Source organism: Anser cygnoides, chromosome 14 (assembly GCF_040182565.1).
Source record: "Anser cygnoides isolate HZ-2024a breed goose chromosome 14, Taihu_goose_T2T_genome, whole genome shotgun sequence".
Classification (NCBI taxonomy): Eukaryota; Metazoa; Chordata; class Aves; order Anseriformes; family Anatidae; genus Anser; species Anser cygnoides.
In genome coordinates, this window is record NC_089886.1 from 15,097,301 (window position 1) to 15,121,097 (window position 23,797).

Consider the following 23,797-nt stretch of genomic DNA (forward strand, 5'->3'; position numbering starts at 1 on the left):
GATTTTCCTGCACAAACAGACAAGCCTCTTGTTATGAATACCCCTAAAATTATGAAATCATGAAGCATGCTGTAATGATTTCATTACTAGAAAATGACCCAAGGATCCACACTGAACACCAGACTAAAATGACAACCTGCCTTTATCCAAGGCCTGAAAAATTTGGAGATGTATCAGAAAAGTATAGCTCGGGATAAAACAAGCACCTGGTCAAGAGAAGAATTACAGCTTTCCTAATGCAGTTATGAGCTCTTCCTAGAAGAAATTCCTCCAATGATGGTGAAACTTGATTGAATAACCTACTACTCATTAAAAGGCAGGGGACTAAAAAGTCAATTAGATATTCACTCAAATGAGGAAAGTAACCACCCAGACTACAATTTCTAAATTGCTCCAAATTACAGGAGCCCAAGTGATAAATGACAGTCTCAAAATGAAGTATAGTAATGTTCTATATGGGCATTGCTGAAAGCAGAAAGCATAAGCTGCAGTATTTGTGCATTAAAAATGATACCTTTCAGAAACTGAAGATTTTCATAAAACGAAATGGCATTAAATTTGAAAATTATTCCAAATACTTAGAATCACATTCTAATTAATTTCAGTAGTTACAACATAGAGCTTCAGTGGTCAAAACTAGCCAGAAACTCTGCTAGGATAAAATCAATGCCACCTCACCACTTTTAATAATACTATGGTGATTTGCAGCAGCAGACTTTCTAAGGAACATAAAACTGTGAAATAAAAGAAAGACACAGCACAGATTTCAGCATTTCACCTTTAAAACGTCAACTGCTCTAGCTTAAGTTTATGAAAAATAAGAAAAAAGTTCAATTTGACACCAAGTCGTATTAAAAATTTACATGAGATTCATCAGCATCAATAATTTATCACTTAATCAGCTCAGGCTTACTACAGATTTGGGCCATCTACATCATCATCAATACTTACAGGGTCTTGACAGCTCAGAACCTCCAGGATACTGTTGAGTAATTCAACACAGTACTTCTTCTCTTGGACCTGCTGATCATCTTTCTGTTCCAGTAATTCCTTCAACTCTTTGGTAATCACAGGGAGCAGAATGTCCCTACATTCTGAAAGAAAAAAAAATTGTCTTAAGAACAAATATACATGAAATACTATTTACAAATAAATCCTACTTCAAACAGTGAAACACAACACCCTTTAAAACAGCTACAGTCTCTTCCAATGTGGAATTGTTGATTTTGCAATCATGCCTCAGGGATATTCGTAAATTATTACTGTGTGATATTTTTGTAAGTCTACGGTATTTCTCATATATATATAATAACTATATTGAAAAAAAATCAACTCCCTGAAAAAAAATAAATTGTTTCAGCTAAATACTGAATGCTGTTTAATTTGTCCCAAACACCTAGGGAAAAAATATTCAATTTACATAAAGCATCTAGAAATACTCTATGTTTAAATAATGAAAGGATTTTAATGTAAGAAAAAACACTCTTAAAAGTAATATTTCTGAAAATAAGATGGAAACAACAGAATTTTTCTACGTACATTGTTTTGAAACATACTTTCTAAGAACACACACAAAAATGTAGATAGGAAAAGGACACTAATGAAAACCTTTCAAGCCTCAGAGGAGTGAGAGCTATGCATATACCCATTCTTGATGAAATCTAAGGAAGGTGACAGAAACTATAATAAATTACATTAAAGTCTCACATAGCACCTCTGTCCCAAAACGGCAACGTGTTTCTGAAATGCTGTAGGGACAAGATGCACAAATCTGAAATAACTTCAGTGAAAGTACTGCCTAAATAGGGATAAAAGATACAAAAGTTGTGGGGGTTTTGTTTGTTTGTTTGTTTTCCTAATTTATTGACACACCACAGAGTGATTTAAGTAGCAACTTATTTGTACAATGCTACATAAACAGAGTACAGTGCCACATTGTGAATAATGCTAAGCACATGCTTCAAAGACTTTATATATTAAAATAACCTGGGAAGAAAACAGGAGTAAATATAGATTCAGAGGTTCTACCTCAGAATAAAAGAAACTTGCAGCAGCATATAAGACACTAAACAAACATTCTAGTAACTGGCAGAGAGATGAAGTTCTTACTTGTTTCACCTGAGTGAATTCTTATTGCTTGTATTTATCTGTCTGTTTTAAACATCAACTCTTTCGAAAAAATATTTATATCATCAATTGGATACTATTTTCTGTCAATAAGAGACCTCATAGTTTCTGAAAATATGATGGAAAATAACTAGAAAACTCAGTTTTTAAAAGCAAAAATTAAAATGTGACTTTTTTTTTTTCTTTTAAAGACTTATTTAGAAAACCTGTACCTGGATATAAACTATTCTAACTCACTGACAAACCACTGTGAACCGCGGCAGAACTATACTATGTGATTTAAAACCAAGCCAGGGACTAGGAATCCCCCCAGTGAGGGTACTAATACTGGATGGAGGGTACTAATACTGGATGGCAGGAGGAGAAGAAAGTAAAGGATGAGAAGAATGTGAAGATAATAAATTCCTGAATTTTGCAGATGAAGCAAGAGAGGCCACCAGTGCAGAAGATTGTTTTTATTCCAAGTAACAGCTCCTAGTCATATAAGCCAGCAGCTTTTAATCATGTCTTAAGGGCAGAATCATTTTTTTTCCTCAGAAAGTACCTCTACACTTGGTAATGCCACAACTTGAATAAAATGCCTTTTATTTTTTTTTTTTTTGGTAGCCCATCTTCCAAGCTACAAGAGAAATCTTATTCAGCAACTAAATTACAAACGCAGTAATAAAACCATGATTATAGAATACATACCAACGCTGCATTTCCTGTTCAAGGAACAACACAGAAAGGAATTTCACACAGTTTGCGGCTTGTGTACGTGCAAACCCACAACTTTCCTGCACTGAATGCAGGGCACAGACTAGCCATCTCCAGTTCAAAAAGAAAACAGCTGTATTTGTAAAGCACTTAGTGGATCATAGTGCAGAGCACACTAACACGCCTCAAGCACTTCAGTGTGGATTTGCATCCATGGAGACAGAGAACTCCTCTCCAAAAGTTACCAATACTGATAACGCAATCAGCAGCTCCAGACATCAAACATTATACAGCTATCTCAAACAGATTTACTATGAAAATTAGCAAATTCATTCCTTTCTTGATCTCCTCACTTGAAGCACCTCTAATAACCAGTTATAAATGTAACAAATGTAGCACCTTTAGTTTCTTGACCAAAAATTAATACAAAGAAACATCATTAGCAAGGTTAAAAGTTACATGCAATACCTTTAAAACTTCCTAAAATCTCATTCTGTGTTTTTCTGAATAAATAATATCCAGCTCAACTTTTAAACCACTAAAATCACCCTTGAAATGACTGACAGTAGCAAATATAAAATTTGTCTTTGGATAGTTTTTAAAGTTACAGGAAGCAATTTCATTATAAATCATAACCAAAATCTGTACTTAATGAACTTTATTTCAAAAGTAAAGTAAGAGAGTCTATCAAGTCCTGTATCTTAGTAAATGTGCATTTTAAATCTGTAATTATATAGAATTTTTCAGGACTGCAAGGTAGATATTATGGGTATACTAATCACTGAACTACACCTCACTCCACATACCAGCGATACCCATTTGACCTATAACCGGAAAGGAAGTGGTCACCTTAAGGACACCTTAAGGAAGTGTGGAAGTAAAGTTCTTTGTTGGAAGGAATTTAAAACTCCTTCATACCAGTGTTTTCAGAGGCCATTTAAAACTTTTCCAACCAGAGGGTAAAATGCCCATCGCTGTCCAACTCATCTAAACCAAACATACACACACCTTTTAGTAAAACAAATAAGTCTTGGGCATAATTCCTCTTATGTATGAAGCCATCCAAACTTCTTAAATATCAAGAAAGCAGAGCTTCTTGCCAAGGAAAAAAAAATCCTACTTTACTTAGAGGACAGTTGAGGCAGAAAGTATAATTGATTTCCTCCAGTCTCAAAAACTAATTTATCTGCAGGCTTCATGACACCCAGTTGCATTTTCATTATAAATAAAAGAAGTCCATAGGTGATACATATAGAATCTCTTAAAAGGACTTAACATATGCAGCTGATCAATTATTTACTGTGAAGTTTCTGATGTGAACAAAGTTAAAGGGTTGACCTATAAGGAAATTCAAAAGTTGTTGAACTAGCCTTATCTATATTATTTCATTTTTTAAAAAAAAAAATCTAATTCATGCAAAAACTGTTCAATACATTTTGAAAAGCAAATTGAATGGATTGTGGTAATTATCTTTGCTTAGATTAAGGCTATATACTTCTATTTTGTGACTGGCCCCTACATAAACTCAGCTTGTCATTTAACACAATACAGGAAAATTACATCATTTTCTGTGTAGGGAACAACTAAGACAATATACTTTTAAGGTAGTAATTAGAAACAAAAGACAATATTCTTAGAAAAGGAAAAAAAATTAGTGTTGTAAGCGCCTTACAAGTTGAAGTCATCGTATATGAGGATGCAATTCCAAGATACTCATATAATCTAAATAACTGAAAAGGTCTAGTATTTGTAGCAAATGACCCCGATTCTCAATAAGAGCTTGCAAATGGATTGATGTTAACAGAAAACTACAGTCATGACTTCTTTTTTTTCCCCTCCCTCCAACAACAGGATGTTTACATTAAAACTATACCACTATTTCACCAGCCTTTTATATAAAACATGTAGTAATCCTATTACCATGGGACAAAAATTTCTATTGAATGGCTATATAAATTCCAGCTTATAATATTAAGATATGAATGCACAAGTTAAGTAGCAAAACAAGCAAAGTGCTCATTTGAACATCAACAAATCATTGGCTAGAGAAAAGCTGAGTAGGAATTAAGAAAACCATGGAAGGAAAGTTTACAGCTATCAAAGAAAGAAATAGCCAAAGTAAAATTTTCTGTTACGGTATTTGATAACTTGTGTTCATCAAACAATCCTCCCCCACTACACCCACACATCCTTTCAAGAAAGCTCAACACGGATGGGAGGGACATGGAAAGGGGGAAGGTACTAGCTGCTTTTTTTGCTTGATAAATTTAAGTGCTAGCTGCTTTTTTTCTGCTTGATAAATGATGTATGAAGAAAGATTGCCAGCAAAGACATACACTCTTTTTTAACTTTAAAATCCATGATAAAAAACAACTGATCAATGTTTTACTGGCTTTTCCTGGAAACTAGAATAAAACATATTGCCTCAAACTGTATTTATACACAAAAAACATTTGTTCAATCAATGTCCCTCAAAAGAAATACTGTTCTTTAGAATAGGTATTAATCAGCCCCAAATTCCAACACTTCTCAGAGCAAAGTTCCCTGGTAATAGCTTCATGCGGGTTCAGGTAGATTCATTCTGGTAAAAAATTAAGCATAGCTGTGTGTAGTTGTGTAACTCCCCTATTTAAGAACTCTTTAGAAAATAGCTAATGATTTCTTCTGTCTCAGGCAAGTGAAATTCAAACTTAATGTCATTAATGCAATAATGTCATTAGAAAAGACATTTGGGTCTCCTTTGGCAAAAATCACAGGTGTGCTTCATTCCTGACTGCCTCATATGTGCAGCCAAAACAGTAATAAAGATTTAACACCACTTTTATCTCCCTTAGGAAACACTACTCTTGATTACCTGGCAAGACTGCAGTCATAGCCATCTGTTAGGATGGTTTCATGCCCACTTGAACTGGTATGCCAAATTAATAAGGACATAGGTGTCATTTGAATACAGATTTTGAGCAAAGCCTTAAAAATAAAATCAGTGAACAACATCCTTTCAACAAGGAGAGACTTCTGATGGCACTCAGTGCACAATTACAATGCCATGCTTCTTCACAAAGGACATCTGTTCACAACAGCAGGCATCTTTCTCCTGAAAGTCTTCCCTCTGTTATTTACCATGTAACTCTTTGTTGGGAGCACAAAAGTCATGAAGTTAAATTTTGATGCATTTTTTTCAATCAATAAATCTAAATTTCCCAGGTGAAACAAAAGCCAAAGAATGGAGGGAGACTGTAAATTACCTACAGACTGACAGCACTGTAAGCAGTGAGTTCTGTGTGTCCTGCAATCCAGTACTGAGGCAGAAAGTCAGCACACAGCGCTGGAGCCGACCATTCCGGGCAAGCATCAGTAAGGTTAGACAACAGAATAGGTACTGGCTTAGCGGTCACCACACACCACCACTACCAAGCATCAAGTACTGCAGAATGCATCCAATTCCCAACTTCAAGTTTCTCTAACTCTGGATGGGAGCTGAGTTGTGCCATTTATTGGAAGGCAGCCAAAACAACATCTAACACCACCTTTGCTATAGGCAAAACAACACTGAGCTTTCCATGCATTTTCCAGCTTGCCCGCAATCATTGCAGTCTGCCAGCCTGCCACAAATGCTTGCCAGCATGTCCTCTCCAACAGATTTAAAAGTTTGCCGTGTGTTTGGACAATGGAATATCAATGAATTCCAACTTTCATGTTTCCACATTTCGTTTAACTGATACACTAAATGAAAATAAGCAAGAGATTTGTATGAACTCTTGTAATACAGCTGTTCTCTTTTCCACTTGACAGAGTTATAAGCAGACTGTTTTACATTTAGAAGTTCACTGTTAAAGTTAGTTCACATAGCTAGATTTATATTTCCCTCCAAAAAGCAAAGATCTTGATATATTTATTTAAAAAAAATTACCATAATGGGTCAAGACCAAGAAAATGTTACAAGTAGCAGATAATTATCAAAATGTCTACCATGTTACTTCTCCATAAATACAAGAAGATAATGGCTTTAACCCCCAATGTGTCACTACAAATTCATGAAAACGAATACTTGTAGATATGCATATGCCCTCCATATCCATGTCAAACTACTACATGAATAAAACTGGGAAATACAGGATTTGAGATGTGATGCTTTAAGGATAATACACCCCTGAAAAGACCATTATATATTAAAAAAGGCAGAAAGACAAAAAGTTAAAAAAAAAAAAGTTCTCACATAAGTGTTTCTTAGAAGCATATTTTTAAAGCTACATACAAAATTCAAGAGCAGATTCACAGGAGAGATTATTTTTCAGTGTAGAGACATTTTTAAGGGACTTTATGAACAGTGTTTTGGGGTTTTCTCAGTAGCTAAAAAAGGGAGAGTAAAATTCATTAACAATTTCCTACTTTTAAACATATTGAAATGCTGAAAAGTTGTGTTGAACACAGTGCAGGAAAACAATCACAGAAAATGAAAAACAGAAGTTCAGCTTAAGTACTCATATCACAACTTATTATGAAACTAGCTTCTTCTACTTATTTTTATTTTATCTGTAACTCATTTCTGGCAATAATAAAATCGAAAGATGCTTCATCAAATTACTAGCATTCATTCAACTTTTTTTTCAACTTAGTTCTTAACAGTCCTGAAGACAAAAACAAAACAGCGATTTCTACATCTTTAATTGGATGACACTGCAGAGAAAAATCAGATAATTCTAATTAGGTGTCATCATTTTAACTCTAATATTTCCCTTAGTAGATCCTTACTTGCACTTATCTGAACTTACAGCATTGACTTTCCAGGTAGATGTTTACAAGAAGAAAAGATCAGAAGATATCTTCCTTGTGCAAGTTAGGCATTATACAGCTATGCAAACCTATGTTTTCTAATAGGTCATAGTCCATGTAGCAAATTCAAATCACGAGAAAGAAGGATTCTAAAGAACATGAAAGTAAGAGTCATTTTCCTTTTTGCTCTAACACAGAAGTGTATTTCGGTATCTAGCAGGAAAATCTTATATTCTTGAGGCTCTACTGTACAAAAACATTATTACCAAACCCACTGTACAAAACCAACATTACCAAACCCACTGGTATTCACTTTGTACTTTATTACAGAAAGCAACGTCTTCTCCTCCTACAAGTTGTCACTAGTTTATTATTAAAAGTCATGAAAATATTTTTATTTCTGGACAAGCTTTACAGAGCTTACACTTCGTGGCTTGAATTTCACAACTCGCTTTCATTTACTACAGGAATACGTGCATACTGGACAAAGTTTTTTATTACTCAGATTTGTTATTTATAATACATTACGTTAGCAGTTTCAAGAATCATACTATACAATGAAACAAGCTGACTAGGTGCGGTTCTAACAAACATGTGATTCTAACAAATGTGACAGTGGATATTCATTACACAGAATGAAGTGTGTATAACCTATAAAATGATGCAGGAATTAATGCTTCTGCCAACAGTATTATATGTGAATCAGCTGTTGCATCATTTATTGTGTTAATCCCCATTACTAAGTTACAATTACTTTTTATTAGTGGTAACATACCTTTTTATATCTCAGATCTACTGAGCTATATTAAATCCAGTCCCCTGTTTCTTCATAAAGAGCTGACCAACAACTACTGAAGCATAACTTGAAATTAAACAAAAATATAAATCAATATATACCGTGTATTAGATATATGCATAATTTATGGTTCCGTCTGCCAATTAAAATTAGACGCACAGAAATGTGCTGTTACAAATTTCAGTTTACCTATTTTATGTGGGACTGACTAAATTGAATATTATAGAATTGAAAATCATACTGCAATTAAAATGTTGTCATTTTAATCTATAACAACACACAACATTCATAGCATAGGACCAACCAACTGCAAACAGACAGTTTCACTCAACTACATCTTAACAATATAGGATGCATATAAATAGGTACATTGCTTACTAAGGGATAAATCTCAGATCTGACCTAAATGCTTGTTCTTCTAGATGACCAACACATGGACTACTGATACCTTTCAAGCAGTCAAACTAAAGAATCAGAGCATTCCACAGATACCTGAAGTTGGTAACATATACATGAATATTACGAAGCTAGTCTAATTGCAGACAAATACAAATATAAATTTTGTTTAAATAAAATTTAAAATAGAAGGAGTTCTTCCTTTAGAAAAACAACTACTATAGTTTCAGCATTTCTTCTAGCATTTGGAAAAATTAACCCCTACTGCTAACATATGTCTCTTGATGCTGCTGCCTCCAGAAATCAGCAAGTGCTTTGCATATGCTGAACATGCAGGAGCTATGTCTGCAGCTAGTGATCAGAGGCTCTGGATTGTGAGCCAAGAGACTGAAGCTCTATTCCCAACCCTGCCAATGACCATCTGTGTGACCTACTTGTACTTTAAATTCTTTGAAGCAGATCTCAGTGTTTTGCTACTGCACAAACTCCTAGTCGGGAGTGGACCTCTAGAGAATACCAAGTCAAAAGCAGCAATGTGAACATATACACTTCATTTATATACACATACACACACATGCATCCAATTAAGCATTTGATATTCGTTTCACACCAATAAAAAACAACTTTCCAAAGGCAAACTGATTTACAAATTTCAATATAATGTCAGTGAACATTCCATATTTATCTTAAATAAAAATCTAGTTCCAAACACTGTAAGCTTGGAAACAATAACAGCAGCAAAAATTGCATGCAATTGGTAAACACTTATGTCTAAAAATGGTGATCTGTCAAAAACAGAGAAGTAGTTGTGGAATTTTGGCAATAGGTTTCCTAAAAACTAAGTATGCATCAATGGTAGCTTTATACAGAAATTAAAAAATTCTAACAAAACTTTTTTCAGCAGGTCCAAAAGAGAATTTCCAGAGAGACAGAGACAAATCCATTAAAGACAGTTATGCAAAGGGAAAAAGATCTTCCAGGAGACCATTCTTTACATCAAATGAGACTTTGAAATCCCAGTAAGGGTGTTTATGAAGGACAAGACAACCATTCTTTCCCTGAGATATATTTAAAAAATGAATCATCAACAGATCTAAAAGGAAAATGTCAAAATTAAGATTTCTTGTCTTTTAATGAGGGACACAACACTATCTGAAGGCAAAAACTGGATAAAGTGTCTGTGCATGTGCTTAAACATCACATAAGAATATTCAAAAACTTCATGGTTAAAGTGCACAAGCAGTTCCAAGTCTTTGTACATTCAGCCCCCGAAACATATTAACCTCCATACGCATCTGTAAGCACTAATACAGAGCAGGAACTAGAAATTGATACCTCGACAAAAAATGTGTCAATGTAATCCAAAAGCTTGTAGGTGGGTGGTTTTACTGTAGGGCTTATGAAGACCAATTATGGTAGCACTCATCAGGACTGTGCAACTTATCTGACAAAAATCCCTATTCTATGACCAACTACAGTGAAAACTTCTGAAAACCTGGAACTACATACCAGTAAATTCAGATATTCACTTCAAGGCTTCCAACTTTAGGTTCATGTGTAATTTAATAAAACCAAGTTTCAAAGGCTTTTTATTTATCATTTTTTTTAAAACAAACAAACCCCACGTTTTCCTGTTATCCCAATTCTACTTCCTTAGAAAAAGCTGTGAACATCAACGGGTAAAGGGAGAGAACTACCAGTATATGAAATCTAATTATATTGTAGGAGCCATAGACAATACCACTGGGTATTGACCTTGCTATTGGTGAATGAACTTAACTGGTACTCTAATGAACTACTTAGAAAGAGACTAAGTGTTAAAGCCTGGAGGAAAAATGGATAATCTGAAAAATGCAAATGAATAGACTTCATCGTAATTGGCACTTTAGTTAAGTATATTCCATATTCTCAGCAGAAAAAAAAACCACTACCTCTTCTAGATAAACGTGAACTTTAGTTAATGATACTGTAAATTATCATGCTGCATAGTATTTTGTAATACACTACATATGCTTCCATTCTTGTTAATTACTTTCCACCTCATTGCTTCAAGTAATGAATCAGGCATTGTCCACACCCTACAAACACTGTACTAAATATGATGTATTTTACAATCAATTGTATTTGATGTAGAACATTAAAAGCTGGCTTTTGGAGTTTTATTTCTATTTTAAACTATGGTCACGTACAAGAAGGACTTGTTTGCTCTTTACTGTGCTCAATATTAAAATAGCACAGCACAGTGTTTTTTTTCATACCACTATAGTATCAGTCAGATAAATAACTGTATATTGTTTTTTTCGCATTACACAGTGCCAGAAATTAAACATGTTGTGGACTTTCCCCTGCAATACTTACAACTTGCAGGTTAAATCTAAACAATATGAAAATACAACATAAATGCAAATAATCTTAAAATATCAGTTACTAGTAAAAACACCCTGTAGTTATCCCAAGACTGATTTTCTGCCATTAGTAATGTAGAGACAGTTTAGGTGAAAGGAAAATTCTAAGATTATTACCCAAAAGACAAGCTCTATGATTAAATGGCATAACGGATATTAAGGTAATACTACTGAAGCAATAGTAACTTCGTTAGGTAGTCACAGTGTCAGAGGGATGACAGATTCTTCACGGAATGGTCTCATGAAAAGGAAAACATACTTGAAAGAGTCTATTTGACCCTCACTGGGTTGCACTGATGATAGGAAAAGCTAAGTTCCCTGCACCCCACCAAAAAATGCATCCCAGTGAATGGAAATTGTCAAATCCAGATATGTGTAAACTTAAAACTCTTAAAAAAATAAGAAAGAAAAAAAAAGACATCATTCCCTCACTTCATCAAAACATTGAAATACAAAATCTTTCAATGAATATTCTCTAGTTAGCACAAATATTCTCTGATGAGCAAGAAAATGACTTACACATCATACAATTTAGCTTTATTTCAAAAAGATATCCACCTGATTTCTCTATTTTGGGAAACTGCCTCTTCAGAGGATCATCTTTAATTTTAAACTAATAATTAAAAACATCAGCTGGTATTTCCCCAGGCTCCTCTACAAACACTATCATCTCAGCATTATTATATAATTATATATTTCATATTAACAAAATCATCTTAACGTAGATCTTGTGCATATAATCACCATATACATATAATCACACTATGATTTATATATATTATAAAAATGCATAGATTTTCACTCTCAGTTACTAGAGCAAGTTTGGATCACAATGACCTATTCAGATAGGCAGGATTTTAATACCCACTGTGAAACAGCTAGGCTGGTAAACGTTTTAAATAAGTATTTTATTCTGCATTTACAGTCCTCACTGCCTGGTTTTGCTGTCAAGTGTTTGATATTAGCCAAAATTGCACAAGGAGGTTCTGTACACTTCTAAAATTTATAACTAAGATTAAATGAATCTACTAACTACTCGTCTGGGAAAAATTAAAATGTGTCACTTATCTGGTCAGCAGTACACAAAAGCTCCACTTAGTTCTTTCACAAAAGCTCCTCAGAATTAAAAATATTTTTAGCAAAACTTTTTACACATTATTACCCTAAAAACTTCAAAATGGAAAATATATACCCTTTAAATAACTTACACCATAATCTGAGATAGACATTTAATATGATATAGCAGCTATGTATTTCTTGACTTCAGACAAGCTGCATTTACAAGCAAGCAGCAATCTATTACTATTATTTATCTGCAAGCAGTAAAAGCTTTACAGAGCATTATGCATTAACAGACTGCAGCTAAAGCAAAGGACTGTTAGAGTAATAAAAGAAAAACCATGCTAAGCAGACTATAATGGTAAATGGATTTGAATCTCACTAACTTTTGACTAATAGTCACTGAAGAAAGACAACCTTTAGAACTGGAAAAAGACTGCTTTTGCTTCTGGAAAATTTGCAGCAGATCACCAGCAAAAAGCACCAAAAACAAAGCATCAAAGTAAGGTACTTGCCATGTCATGGGAAAGCAAACCCCTGACTCCTCCTTTGAGGACCTTATAGAATATAGAATGGAATTTGACTAGAAACAAAACCATCTTATACAAGAGTATGTTCCAGATCTGGAGCTGGCAGGGAGAAACCACACATATGGCTTGGAAAGTGACTAAGACCACAGGTTTGGGGTGGGAGTTCCGGAGATCAAGAGCAAAGCAACACACTTAAGCTCTAACGACCATTTTTTAACTGCTCTTCAGAACTATAACCCTCTGTTATCTTTGCAAAATCAACCTTGTTATATTACATACAGTTCCTTTATGGACCATTATAGATTGTTTAAATATATGACAGTAATGGTTAACTACATGCAAAACCCAACCATTTGCCCGAAGCATGTTGTTAAACATCAGACCAGGAAATTTATGCTTTTAAGTTTAAAGCCAACCTAAGTTATGAGTGTTAAATACTCGCATTGCAGAGATCTTAATATATCTAACAAATATACAGACACATATTCATTAGCAACAAGACATAACCACCGCTTCATTATCATCTGCAGAAGCCTCTTTAAAGTGACCTGATTTTCAGCTAATGTGATGACTTCATACTGTGGACAGTTGCCAAACAACATTTTATACAGACTTTAAACTAAATTCTAAAGCAATACTTACAATGAGATGATTTTCATGTAGCTGTCAAATACATATATCCAAAGTAAGCATAGTAAATATGGGGAAATTTTAATGTATTTTAGATAAAACAAAAAGGAAAGAAAACCTGCACATCTCTATTCCCTTCACCTACCAGCAATTAGTTCAATATTCAAGTCACAAATAATTCTACAGTGGTTGCACAAGACAGAATAAATATAGAAATGACTTTTCATTTACTATTAGAATATCAACTAGAGTGAATGACTCCCATAGCATGAAAAATAAAAAATCGAAAGTTTATAGAATGGCTAGATTCCCCAGAGAAACACATTTGCCACATACGAACATATTCTTCAGTAAAGAGCTGAAAGAAAATATCCTTCAGTGCAACTAGGTAAAAGTTACAGGCTCTTTACAGTGGGATACCATTTCAGAACTATGTAATACATCTAAGAAAGAAGGGCAAATGCATCTTAGGACAAACTGCAGATTTGAAGGGAGGACACACAACAAGCACACAGACTGATGAGAAAAGCATGATATAAACAATGCAAGCAACAGCAAGAATTGCCAAGGATGGCTGAAACAACAAAGTCTCCTACCTAGAAAAGGAATTGTAAATTGCCCTAAGCATTGATTAAGGGATACTTTAGCCATTATGCACTGCAACAAATAAAACCAATTGTTTGGTTTTATTTAGCCAAAATTGTATTTTCCTCTATAATTCTCTCCCTATCTCCCTTACCTTTTATTTGCCTTCCCCCCCTCCAGCAGATGACCACTGTCTGAACACAGGATTCAAGATGTACTTGTGCACTGGTTGTACAGTTTATTTCTTGTTTAAATCTCATTTTACCAAACCAATACAGTCAGAAAATGCCATATACTCAGTGGATCCTGGATTCAAGGCTTGTTGGCACTAAACTGTACCTGAAAACATGGAAGTTCTTTATTATTTTAAAAAAGTTTTTGTTGTTGTTGTTGTTTGTTTGTTTGTTTTGTTTTTGTTTGACATTTTTTCAGCTTTTTTCAGTTACATCTAAGGTAAAACTCTGGTTGACAACAAGCAGCAAAATGCTTGGAAAGCATTAAGTATAGAGCTGTTATTAGGAAAACAGAAATAATATTTAGATGGAAGCCTCAAACCTAGGCAATACTGAAGGTGCCTACGTTACACTATTGCCCAATGGAAGTAGTCTGTCTCAACAGGCTGATGCCCCGAGAACTTGCCCTCTGACAGTTTGCATCAGCTTATAGAATACTTCAAATTTCACTCAATACTTCAGATATCGTTTTATTTCTATATTTGTCAATAAAACTGTTTCTCAAATACTACATATATATGTTGAGATTACCACCTTACCATGCATTTTTGATGCATTTGATCATTATTATACACCTGCTTGTTACCTGACTCAAATGCCCCACCATAAAAACATTAAATTTACTGAAAACAAGTGTATATTTTTGAGAGTGAAACACCATCTTCAAATCTGTAACTTATGCATTTGTGGAGCATTCAGAGGTCAATGCTGAAAATCATGTTCTAAATACTGGATTGGACTCTAAGCTCTAGTGCTTTAACAACTGTGTAAAAAAAAAAAAAAAAACAAGAAAAAATTACGATGCTGCAGGATCTCCATAATAAATGCTTGTAAATATGATCTTAACATGTTTTAAATGAAGTCAACACAACATATTCTTCTGGGGTAAAATAAATGTCTCACATTATCATATAACATGAATAATAAAGAGACAGATAACTTTTCACCCTGCAGCAATCTGTGGAAGCACACACACTTAAAGAGACTGTGTAAGAATAAGGCAAACAGACACATCTGTCTTCAAGTACTGTAAAGGGAATCCTAAACCCCCTAATTCAAATCCAGACATCCATCTTCAAGGGTTAATATTACTTGACATGAACATAACTCTTGCTAGCAAAGTTTGATTTTCAGTAGTTGACTTGTACTGACACATATGTACAGTTGACACGTATTTCTACCAAATGCAAGATCATAGGTGTTCCCATATATCAGTAAGGAAACTGACTGACCTAAATAACCAAATTAAGAATCATCAGCTCCTAAATTTTCCAGCAGAGCCTGCAGACAAGTAACAGTGTACAGGTCACAATACTTTTATGGTATCCTTCAATATAACTATATATATTGCAGAATTTAGACAGTTTAGGAAAAGGTGTAAAGAACTAACTACACTTGGACAGCTCTGTGCCCACCAGCACAAACGCAGCAGTCGAAGACAACTACTATGCTGCTGGTGCACTGATGTGCTGTGTTACACTGTTTAGTTCTTTTACTGAGCCTGCAAGCTCCTCCTATCAAGCCGCTTTTTCTTCTGATTTTGTACAGCATTCAGCACGAAGTCCTACTCCTGAACAGTCATAAACAATGTGGTCAAAAAACCACTTGTTTTCTTCTGGAGCATACATAGATATGGAAGGAAGGAACTAATTGTGTAGTGTACACCAGGAGGAGCAAGGTGCAAGTCAACAGAACTGTGAAGCACACAGCTTATTTTATGTTCAGCTACTTGTTTCTGGATCTTTCTTAGGGATTTATTTCTTATTATAAAGGGTGCTGTTTTTCTGACCAGGACTCTTGATATATGAACCAATAAAAATGCATTTCAATGACAAGCTTCTTTAAAGAAAAATATCCAGCTATTGTTATTCCACAGCAGTACCTGCTCTTATTCTCTGGCTTGTAAGATTCACAGACAAAGATAAAAATCTGAATTTTTCTTCCAGCAAAACAATTATTTGGCTGGAAGTTAATGTATCAACACTAAAAACATAAAATTTAGCAAAATACAGGCAAAAACAAGTAGTATCCTCAGTACTATTAGAACTAGAATTACTCTGCTCCTTTAAATCTATAACTATTGAGGCAGATAGTTGGTTTATTGGAAATTGAATAAAACTGTCATTACCTGAGGAGCTGGGACTGGTATCTTACATACATACATGTTGCAAACATCATTAGTATTGCGCACACGCACACAAAAAGGACATTACTGCTTACAGTTAATTTCTCCATGTTAAACATAGTCAAGGTATCTAACTGAATTCTAATAAGGTAAAGAGTTCAAGAGAGTGCCTTATTTTAACCCAAATGTCTTTCAGTTTTGGAAGAGATTGTCTTTCTTTCTGGTCTTAAATGCTACTTGCTACAAGAAGCAGAGACAAAAGCTAAGACTTACACTTCTGATCTTAGCAGATGTAAATGTAACCAGAAATGCAATGATATATCAGTAAGTACTTGGAAAATAGAAATACAGTAAACTGTCTGAAAAAAAGAAGAAAAAAAGTGAATACAGGTCTAGATCTGTTTGAAAGTTAACTAGTTTGATCTGCTCTTAATAGTTGTAAAATAAAGTTGAATTTCTATTTGTCCTTGCTAGTTCAAACTGCATCACTCTTCTGGCAACACAGAGCAATGAGATGAGCAGAGCAGCCCACCCTCTCTCTACCCATGCTCAGTACTACTTGCCACTAACTGCTGTAACTGCAAAGTTCCCAGACTCATTATCTATAAATTGTCAGAAAGAAATTACAAGAGAATGGCCATCCATTTGAGTAGAACTTTTGCCTTTCAAAGCTCTTGTGGTCTTTTAACACACCAGTACAATGCTAAGATAGAAGTAAGCCATCCAGTCCACAAGAGTGGAGGCAGAACCCTTAAATGTCAAGATGAAGTCAACCACGTAAAAACCAGGCTTCTCTGCTAGGACTCCTTGAGAAAAAATTCTCCATCTGTGGCAGAACAAAGGAAAACTAAGCACAAACAAGGCCCATAAACACGTTGGTATCATTTTTTACTCCTGTTTTGAGAATGAAAAAAGACACTAAGATCTGATAAAAGTCAAGAAAAATACTGATTCCTATAAACAGAGGAACTGCATTGCAGCTGAGCTATATTACAACACAATCAGGATTTTTCTTCGACTGAGGCAGAAGCCTTATGTAACATACCGTAAGCTGTCTTCACAAGGTTTCATTTCATGTTCCTATTTCACTATAGAGTTTACAAATGGGTTCAAAAGATGGATATAGAGCTCCATCCATCTAACCATTATATCAGAGGAAAAATACAGAATTCTTCCTCTGAGACCTACCTGTTCCCTGTTTTCTACTAGCAACTATGCTTTGCACAACAGCAATCAGAGAAAGCTTAATCCTCTCCAGAGGTCAGCCTTCTAGAATTCACACTTTCTCAGTATCAATTCTACTCAATTTCAAACATGAATTGCACAAAACAGAAGTCAGTCAGCATTTCCACACCTATTTATTTAAAGCCTTAAAGGCATTTTATATTTACCTTGTTTTTTAAAAAGGTTGCTGCGCACTATTTCCTTCATGGACTGCACTTTCTGCTTCTGTAGTTTCACTGGCGGAATGCAAGTGTAAAATTCATATAACAGTTGGCTGCATGTAAAGGAAAAGTGTCATAAATACAGTACAGATGAATTCATCACGTGTTAATAAGAAAGACAGCAAAAGCAAAATACTATATAGTTCTAAATATGTATTTCTTTAAGATTTAGATTTATTTCCCATATCACACGTTAAAAAGATAATTTTCAAGAGAAACAAGATAAGGATGATCTAGATGTTGGCCATTTTTACTAATGTTTATTTCCTTTTTCTTTCAATGCAGTAAAAATATTCTTGTACAGTGGAGGCAATTCTTCTTTGACAAATAAAGATACTTATTTCTAACTGTGAAAATCAGATTTGGTTTTCCTGAATAGCACTTATTCAAGGGGGAAAAAATGATAGTGTTCACTTGCTCATTTCATTCATGGAGTTACTGCTTAAGAATTGGGCCTCAATCTTCAATTCTGTCATTATACAAATCAAATGAGAACAACACATGTCCAGAGTTCTATCACTGTCTCGATCAGCAGAAACTACCATAGCTTTGTTGACTTAAACCAATTAATAATTAATTCCAGGTACAAATTAGTTTTACATTGTACACATCATGTGATAGATACATCTATTAAATGTTCAAAATCAGCTCACCTCAGTAACTTGGCATCAAAGACCATTTCAACATCATGAAGAACTGATGGTATGTACTTCAAAGCAGCAACCTGAATTGAAATACAAATTGTGTTCTTTTCGTACATTTATCTGTGCATACATCATACAAACACAACACAGAGCACTGAATACAAACACTGAAACAGAAACACACAAAACAAAGTGATAAATTTGGGCTTCTTCTCTCAGACTAAGATTTTACATGGCATTTTAATACAATTTCAACACAAAGCAGTACTTACACAAGGGCTCTTATGCTGAAGATGTTGAAGAAAAACTTCAATACAATAGCATGAATTGAATCACATTCCGCTTGCAAACCACTGGTACTAAGACCACCTTTATTATGCAAATATGTAAACTGAGCCCTGATCAATACAGGAGCAATTTGATCATAACCTATATCAGTCTGTCCCAGACATGTGCCAAGCAGAGGGCAGAAAGGATAACAGTCACCTAACCACCCCAAAGGCTACGCTTCCTGTGGAAGATGAAATGGAGCATCGTGTCCCTAACCAATCATCTGCAGCTAAACTATATGAGGTTATATTTTTTCCTAGTCATTTCTGAGATGTATTTTGATAACATTGTGGAATCAGCAAACCTTAAAATAAGACAAGGATCATGGACAAGAATACTCAAGCAAGTAATCCTCAAATTAAAAATCATCACTAGCATTTAAACACAAACATTCTCAAAGACTAACTTGCACTACTCACTGTCATAAAATTCTTTTTGAGCTGAAAGATTTTAGCCTTCACTGAATTTACTATTGAAGAAAACACTTGGAAATCATGAATTACATTAGCATGCTGCTATAAATCCAACTATACTAAAGAGAATAAACTATATAAAGTTTTAATTTGACTAACCTCTTCGTGGTCCAGATAATGCGAATTACAAAATTAATAGCAGCTTTACTTTATTATGCAACTTTTGGGTGTAACTTGCTACTAACATTTTGCTGGGAACTAAGTTACTGCAAAGTCTTCTATTTCTGATATAGCTCTGATTTTCCATAATAGGCATGTTCCACCTATGATACTTCCTGAGCTACTGAAAGAAATAAGAACAAATCCCCAAACTACAGGTTACACAAAGACTTACTGCCTTTTCTTCTATGTGATACAATGTACACTACAGGACTGATTAAACCCTTTATCCAATAAATGCATGCTGCAATTAGACACTGTTTTCACTCAGAATAGTGGAGTTTACTGCCCACCTTGCAAATGAGCATAGTTTTTGCTTTATGTCATTTGTTTACATGAACTGTAATAAGTAAAGAATGCACTTTCAGCTTTACAATGGCAAAACACGAAACCCAAATTAACTTTAAAAAGCCCAAAAAGGAGTTTTGCCATTAGCCCCTAAAGTCCATACATACTTAAATTACAATAAGTAACAAACTGAACTAACTATAAGCACGTGTGCTTTGTAATTATGAGCTACTGCTACACATCAGGGGAAGTCTCAGAACACTTTATATTTCCTTTAAACAAGGTAAAACAAATGATTTAAGCGTAGAGTAAGTCATTAATTCAACAAAAACATTACAAAGGGCTCCACAGTGCTCTCATCATTAAAGTGTTCTTTAATTCTTATGCTTGCCTATACACAGGCCTAGCATTTTCAAGTGGTAACACTGAGTTTTGACAGTTATATGCTTCCAAAACAACACTATAAAAGCACGTTCCATCTGTCATAGTGTGTTTCAGAAATCACTGCTGATATCAAATCGCTGTTAAGTGATTTGATAGCTTCTAGGAAGAAACAGAAAAAGTCAATGATTTTAGTATGATGGGGCAAAAAGCTCTGTCTTGCTAATAAATACTTACAGCTATGTGCCACAAGAGATTCTCCCGCCATTTGAATAAAACTCAATACAACCTGTATGTTAACCCAAACAGCTAAAATTCTTCTCTTCTCCAGAAGAAACTGAAAAGGAAATTTTGAAGTAAAATCCCCAAAAGATACTTGAACCATGAGACCCAAGTCTTTGTCCTACTCAAACTTACACAACAAAGAAAAATCTAGAAAATAGTCTCAAGCCCACAAAAAGTCATGAAGGGAATTCTCCCAACAGCAGAAGCCCTATCAAGAGGTGTAACTGAATCATAAAACAGGAACTGGAAAAGAATACTGATACTCCATAGGATTACTACATAACTTGGTGTCTAAAAAAAAAAACCAAAGCCACACTGGTGTGCATTCCTATAAAATAGAATAAATGGGGGGAAAAAAAAAATCATACTACTGTATGCCTGCCATCCTTTTAAAAAAGACCAATAACCATTTATTGTACTATTTATATCACTTTCCAGGCTGAAGAGAAAAGGGTAGGCTGCACTCAAATGATATCAGAGCAGAAGTAATACCTGATTTTTGGCTACTATAGAGAGAATTCTAACTCAATGTATAAAAAAGTATCAGAATCATATTGCATACAGTCAACAGGTCACAGAATCTCAACCACGAAACATTTACTTTTCCTGAGTTTCTAGATCTCGGTTTCATATAACCAGAAAAATATTTAAACTATCAGACAAAGATTAGTCCAAACAAGTATTTATGAATAGACCTTTCACATGCATAAACTGAGCATTTGAAATACATAGCAATCCCACCACTACATCAATATTTCAGTTTGTCCACAAGAAATTTATGTACATGAATAAGACGACAGTTATGATAGGTGTATAAGATGTGCAAAGTAAAAGTAGAGCTTACTGAAATATTCCTAGTGAGCGACAGGAGTGTAAGTAACGAGGCAAGGCCAACAATAAATTGAAAAGCACATGAAAACACAATCAGCAGTAGGAGAATGTTAGCAGGAATATCCCATTTTACTGAAAAAGACCAAGGAAGAAGTGATTTTCTTTTCAGTTATCAAATTGAAATTTTAATATGCTAATGGCTAGACAAGCTTTTGGTTTTGTCACTAAATGAGAACCTGTCTACTGTTTCCTGATTAGCTATCAACATCACAGTGCTTCTGTACTAAACCTTGCAAAGATGAAAGAGCTGCTCAAAAAAGTCTTAGAATCAAATCTATGGTAGACTCCGTAAGTCTCTACACTGCAAATTCCTTGTTAAAAACCTAGTCTCTCCTTCATTGGGAATAGGTAGATTAAAGTAAATACAATCAGGGCATTGCTTTCTTTGGCTCCTTTTTAGATATTTTAAAAAGGATAAAGCTATTGTCTTAATTTATTTCTATGAGAGTCTACTGCAGTACCTTAGCCAGCTTTTACTTGTTTGTTGTTTTACATAGAAATAATTCTTGATTCAACAAGAAAGAATTTGGGCTGGGGCAAAGATGTACATACAGTACATCAAGCTGGCTTAAAATACCTTCAGATAAAACTCTTCCTCTGCACACATCATCTCTACACTCATACACAACTCCAGGAAGGTCAAAGGAGTATTTAAATGCTGCTGCCACCTGAACAAGATTAAATCTTCTTCTGCTCCTATCCACTAGTACCTCTTTGAAACGGGTGAACAAAATGTATTCTCTACAGGACTGTGAAATAATGGGGCTATTTAAAACACCTGTACAGATACCTGTAAATCGGTAGACTAGAAACTAGTCCTAGGTCCAGTTTTATTTCAGTAATATGTTGGTGAAGGTATTCTACAATAGGATCTTCTGAATTTTGTTTTATACTAATTCACAGTTGCTCTGAAAGATGTTTGACAAAGGATAGTGCCACCAGTGACCATGAAATAATTCAAGCAATACTGGAGAGACACTAGGAATTTTTGAGCTGTTTGCCTTCCCATATAGTACCTATTTTGTATCTGTACAAGGAGGGAAAAGGGAAGGATGTAGCTACCATTATACTCAGATCTGTAGTACCATCTGAAGTACAATAGCAAGTATATTCATTCTTTTAAACTGCTAAGTTTCATTTGCAGTAATTGCTTTAAATGATGCACTATGGACACAACTGACCACTGCCCTTAATGAAGTCATAAAAATCTCCTAGTAAGCAGAACAGAATGTTCTGCATTCTTCAGACCTTAGAGATTAATTTTTAAGCAGGATACAGAAACTCCACAGCATTGTAGAGAATTATTTCATACATATACAATATAATGTTAAATTTATTTTAACCTTTACTCCCGACTAAGCTTAGTTTTTTAGTTGCCCTCTTTTGCAACATTACATTATACGTATTCAAGTATCCATGAGATGAAAAGAACATTCTCAGAAGCTACTGGTGCCTTGCTTCCTAGTCTAATTTTATTTGCTATCAAGGCAACTCTGCAACTTACTGTGCTGTCACATATTGTACACCCCAACCTAAGCATCACTGTCAGCACCTTTCCAGCCTTATTCTCTCAAAAATTACCTATGTATCTCTGTACCATTTTAAACTCATAGAATCTACTGCAGCATCATTCAGCAGCAGTATGGATGGGTCAAAAATGCGTGGTAAAGATTGAGAGGAATAAGATAGCATCTTCATACTACACTGTTTTCATGCTGTTCAGTGCCATAAACAATTTCTTCTTTTGATTCTATGACCTTGAGAATGTGTCATATGAAAGCATGCGTGGAATTGAGAGTACTGCTTACTAAAATCAGGGCCTAACAGCAAGCTGGGCATGGCCAACATTAGCAACAGACAAAATTATCTGTAGGTCAAATCTGATGCACCCACCAGAGAGACAGCACAACTTTTGGAAAGAAGCAGGGCTTTCAGTTGTAATTTCAGGTTGAGAGCATAGGCTTGTCAGTGAAAAGGCACAGGCACAGAGCACAAATCAGATATCAAGAGTTTGACCTTATAAAACACTTCACCTGAAATTCAAAAATAATTGATCAGATTTTATTCAAAATAAAAAAGAGATGATATACACAGAGATACTTTATACAAATCGTATCTGCAGAAGGGAAAGTTACCGAAAACTTCTCACTGCTCCCCCCCCCCCCCCCCCCCCCCCCAATCCCTGGATTCTCCTTTGAACTATTTGCAGGTTCTGGAAATCTATTTCCAGCTTTCCAGATTTCACAAGGTTTATCCTCAGAGGTATAGATTTTCTGAAAAACCCCGTCTAAAGACTACAAGAATTCATCAGCAATGGCTACAAAGAGGCAACTGATAAATGCAACAGAATTGTAATATCATGCTGTTGAGACAAATTTAAAAACAAAAACAAAAACCAGGTTACCTCTACTATTGAAGAAGACCTGGACTACTTCAGTATCATCATCAGTGAACTAGTTAGGTTCCGAAATCTTCATTTTAAAGAATTACAAGTAAATATGTAATAACTCTCCTAAAAGGAGAGGTCCTTAATTCTGCACATCCAC

At 34.8% G+C, this 23,797-nt stretch overlaps 1 protein-coding gene across 2 annotated transcripts in view; it reads right to left on the reverse strand.

Annotated features, from left to right (window-relative positions):
- The window catches only part of DOCK2 (dedicator of cytokinesis 2), a 186,260-nt gene that overhangs the window by 120,666 nt on the left and 41,797 nt on the right, over positions 1–23,797 (reverse strand). For both annotated transcript variants that reach the window (XM_013178483.3, XM_066977079.1), the window contains exons 24-26: positions 18,454–18,524; positions 17,747–17,853; positions 952–1,094 (exon numbers count right to left, since the gene is read on the reverse strand). In XM_013178483.3, the coding sequence (XP_013033937.2) occupies positions 952–1,094; positions 17,747–17,853; positions 18,454–18,524 (321 nt within the window). The remainder of the gene's footprint in view (positions 1–951; positions 1,095–17,746; positions 17,854–18,453; positions 18,525–23,797) is intronic.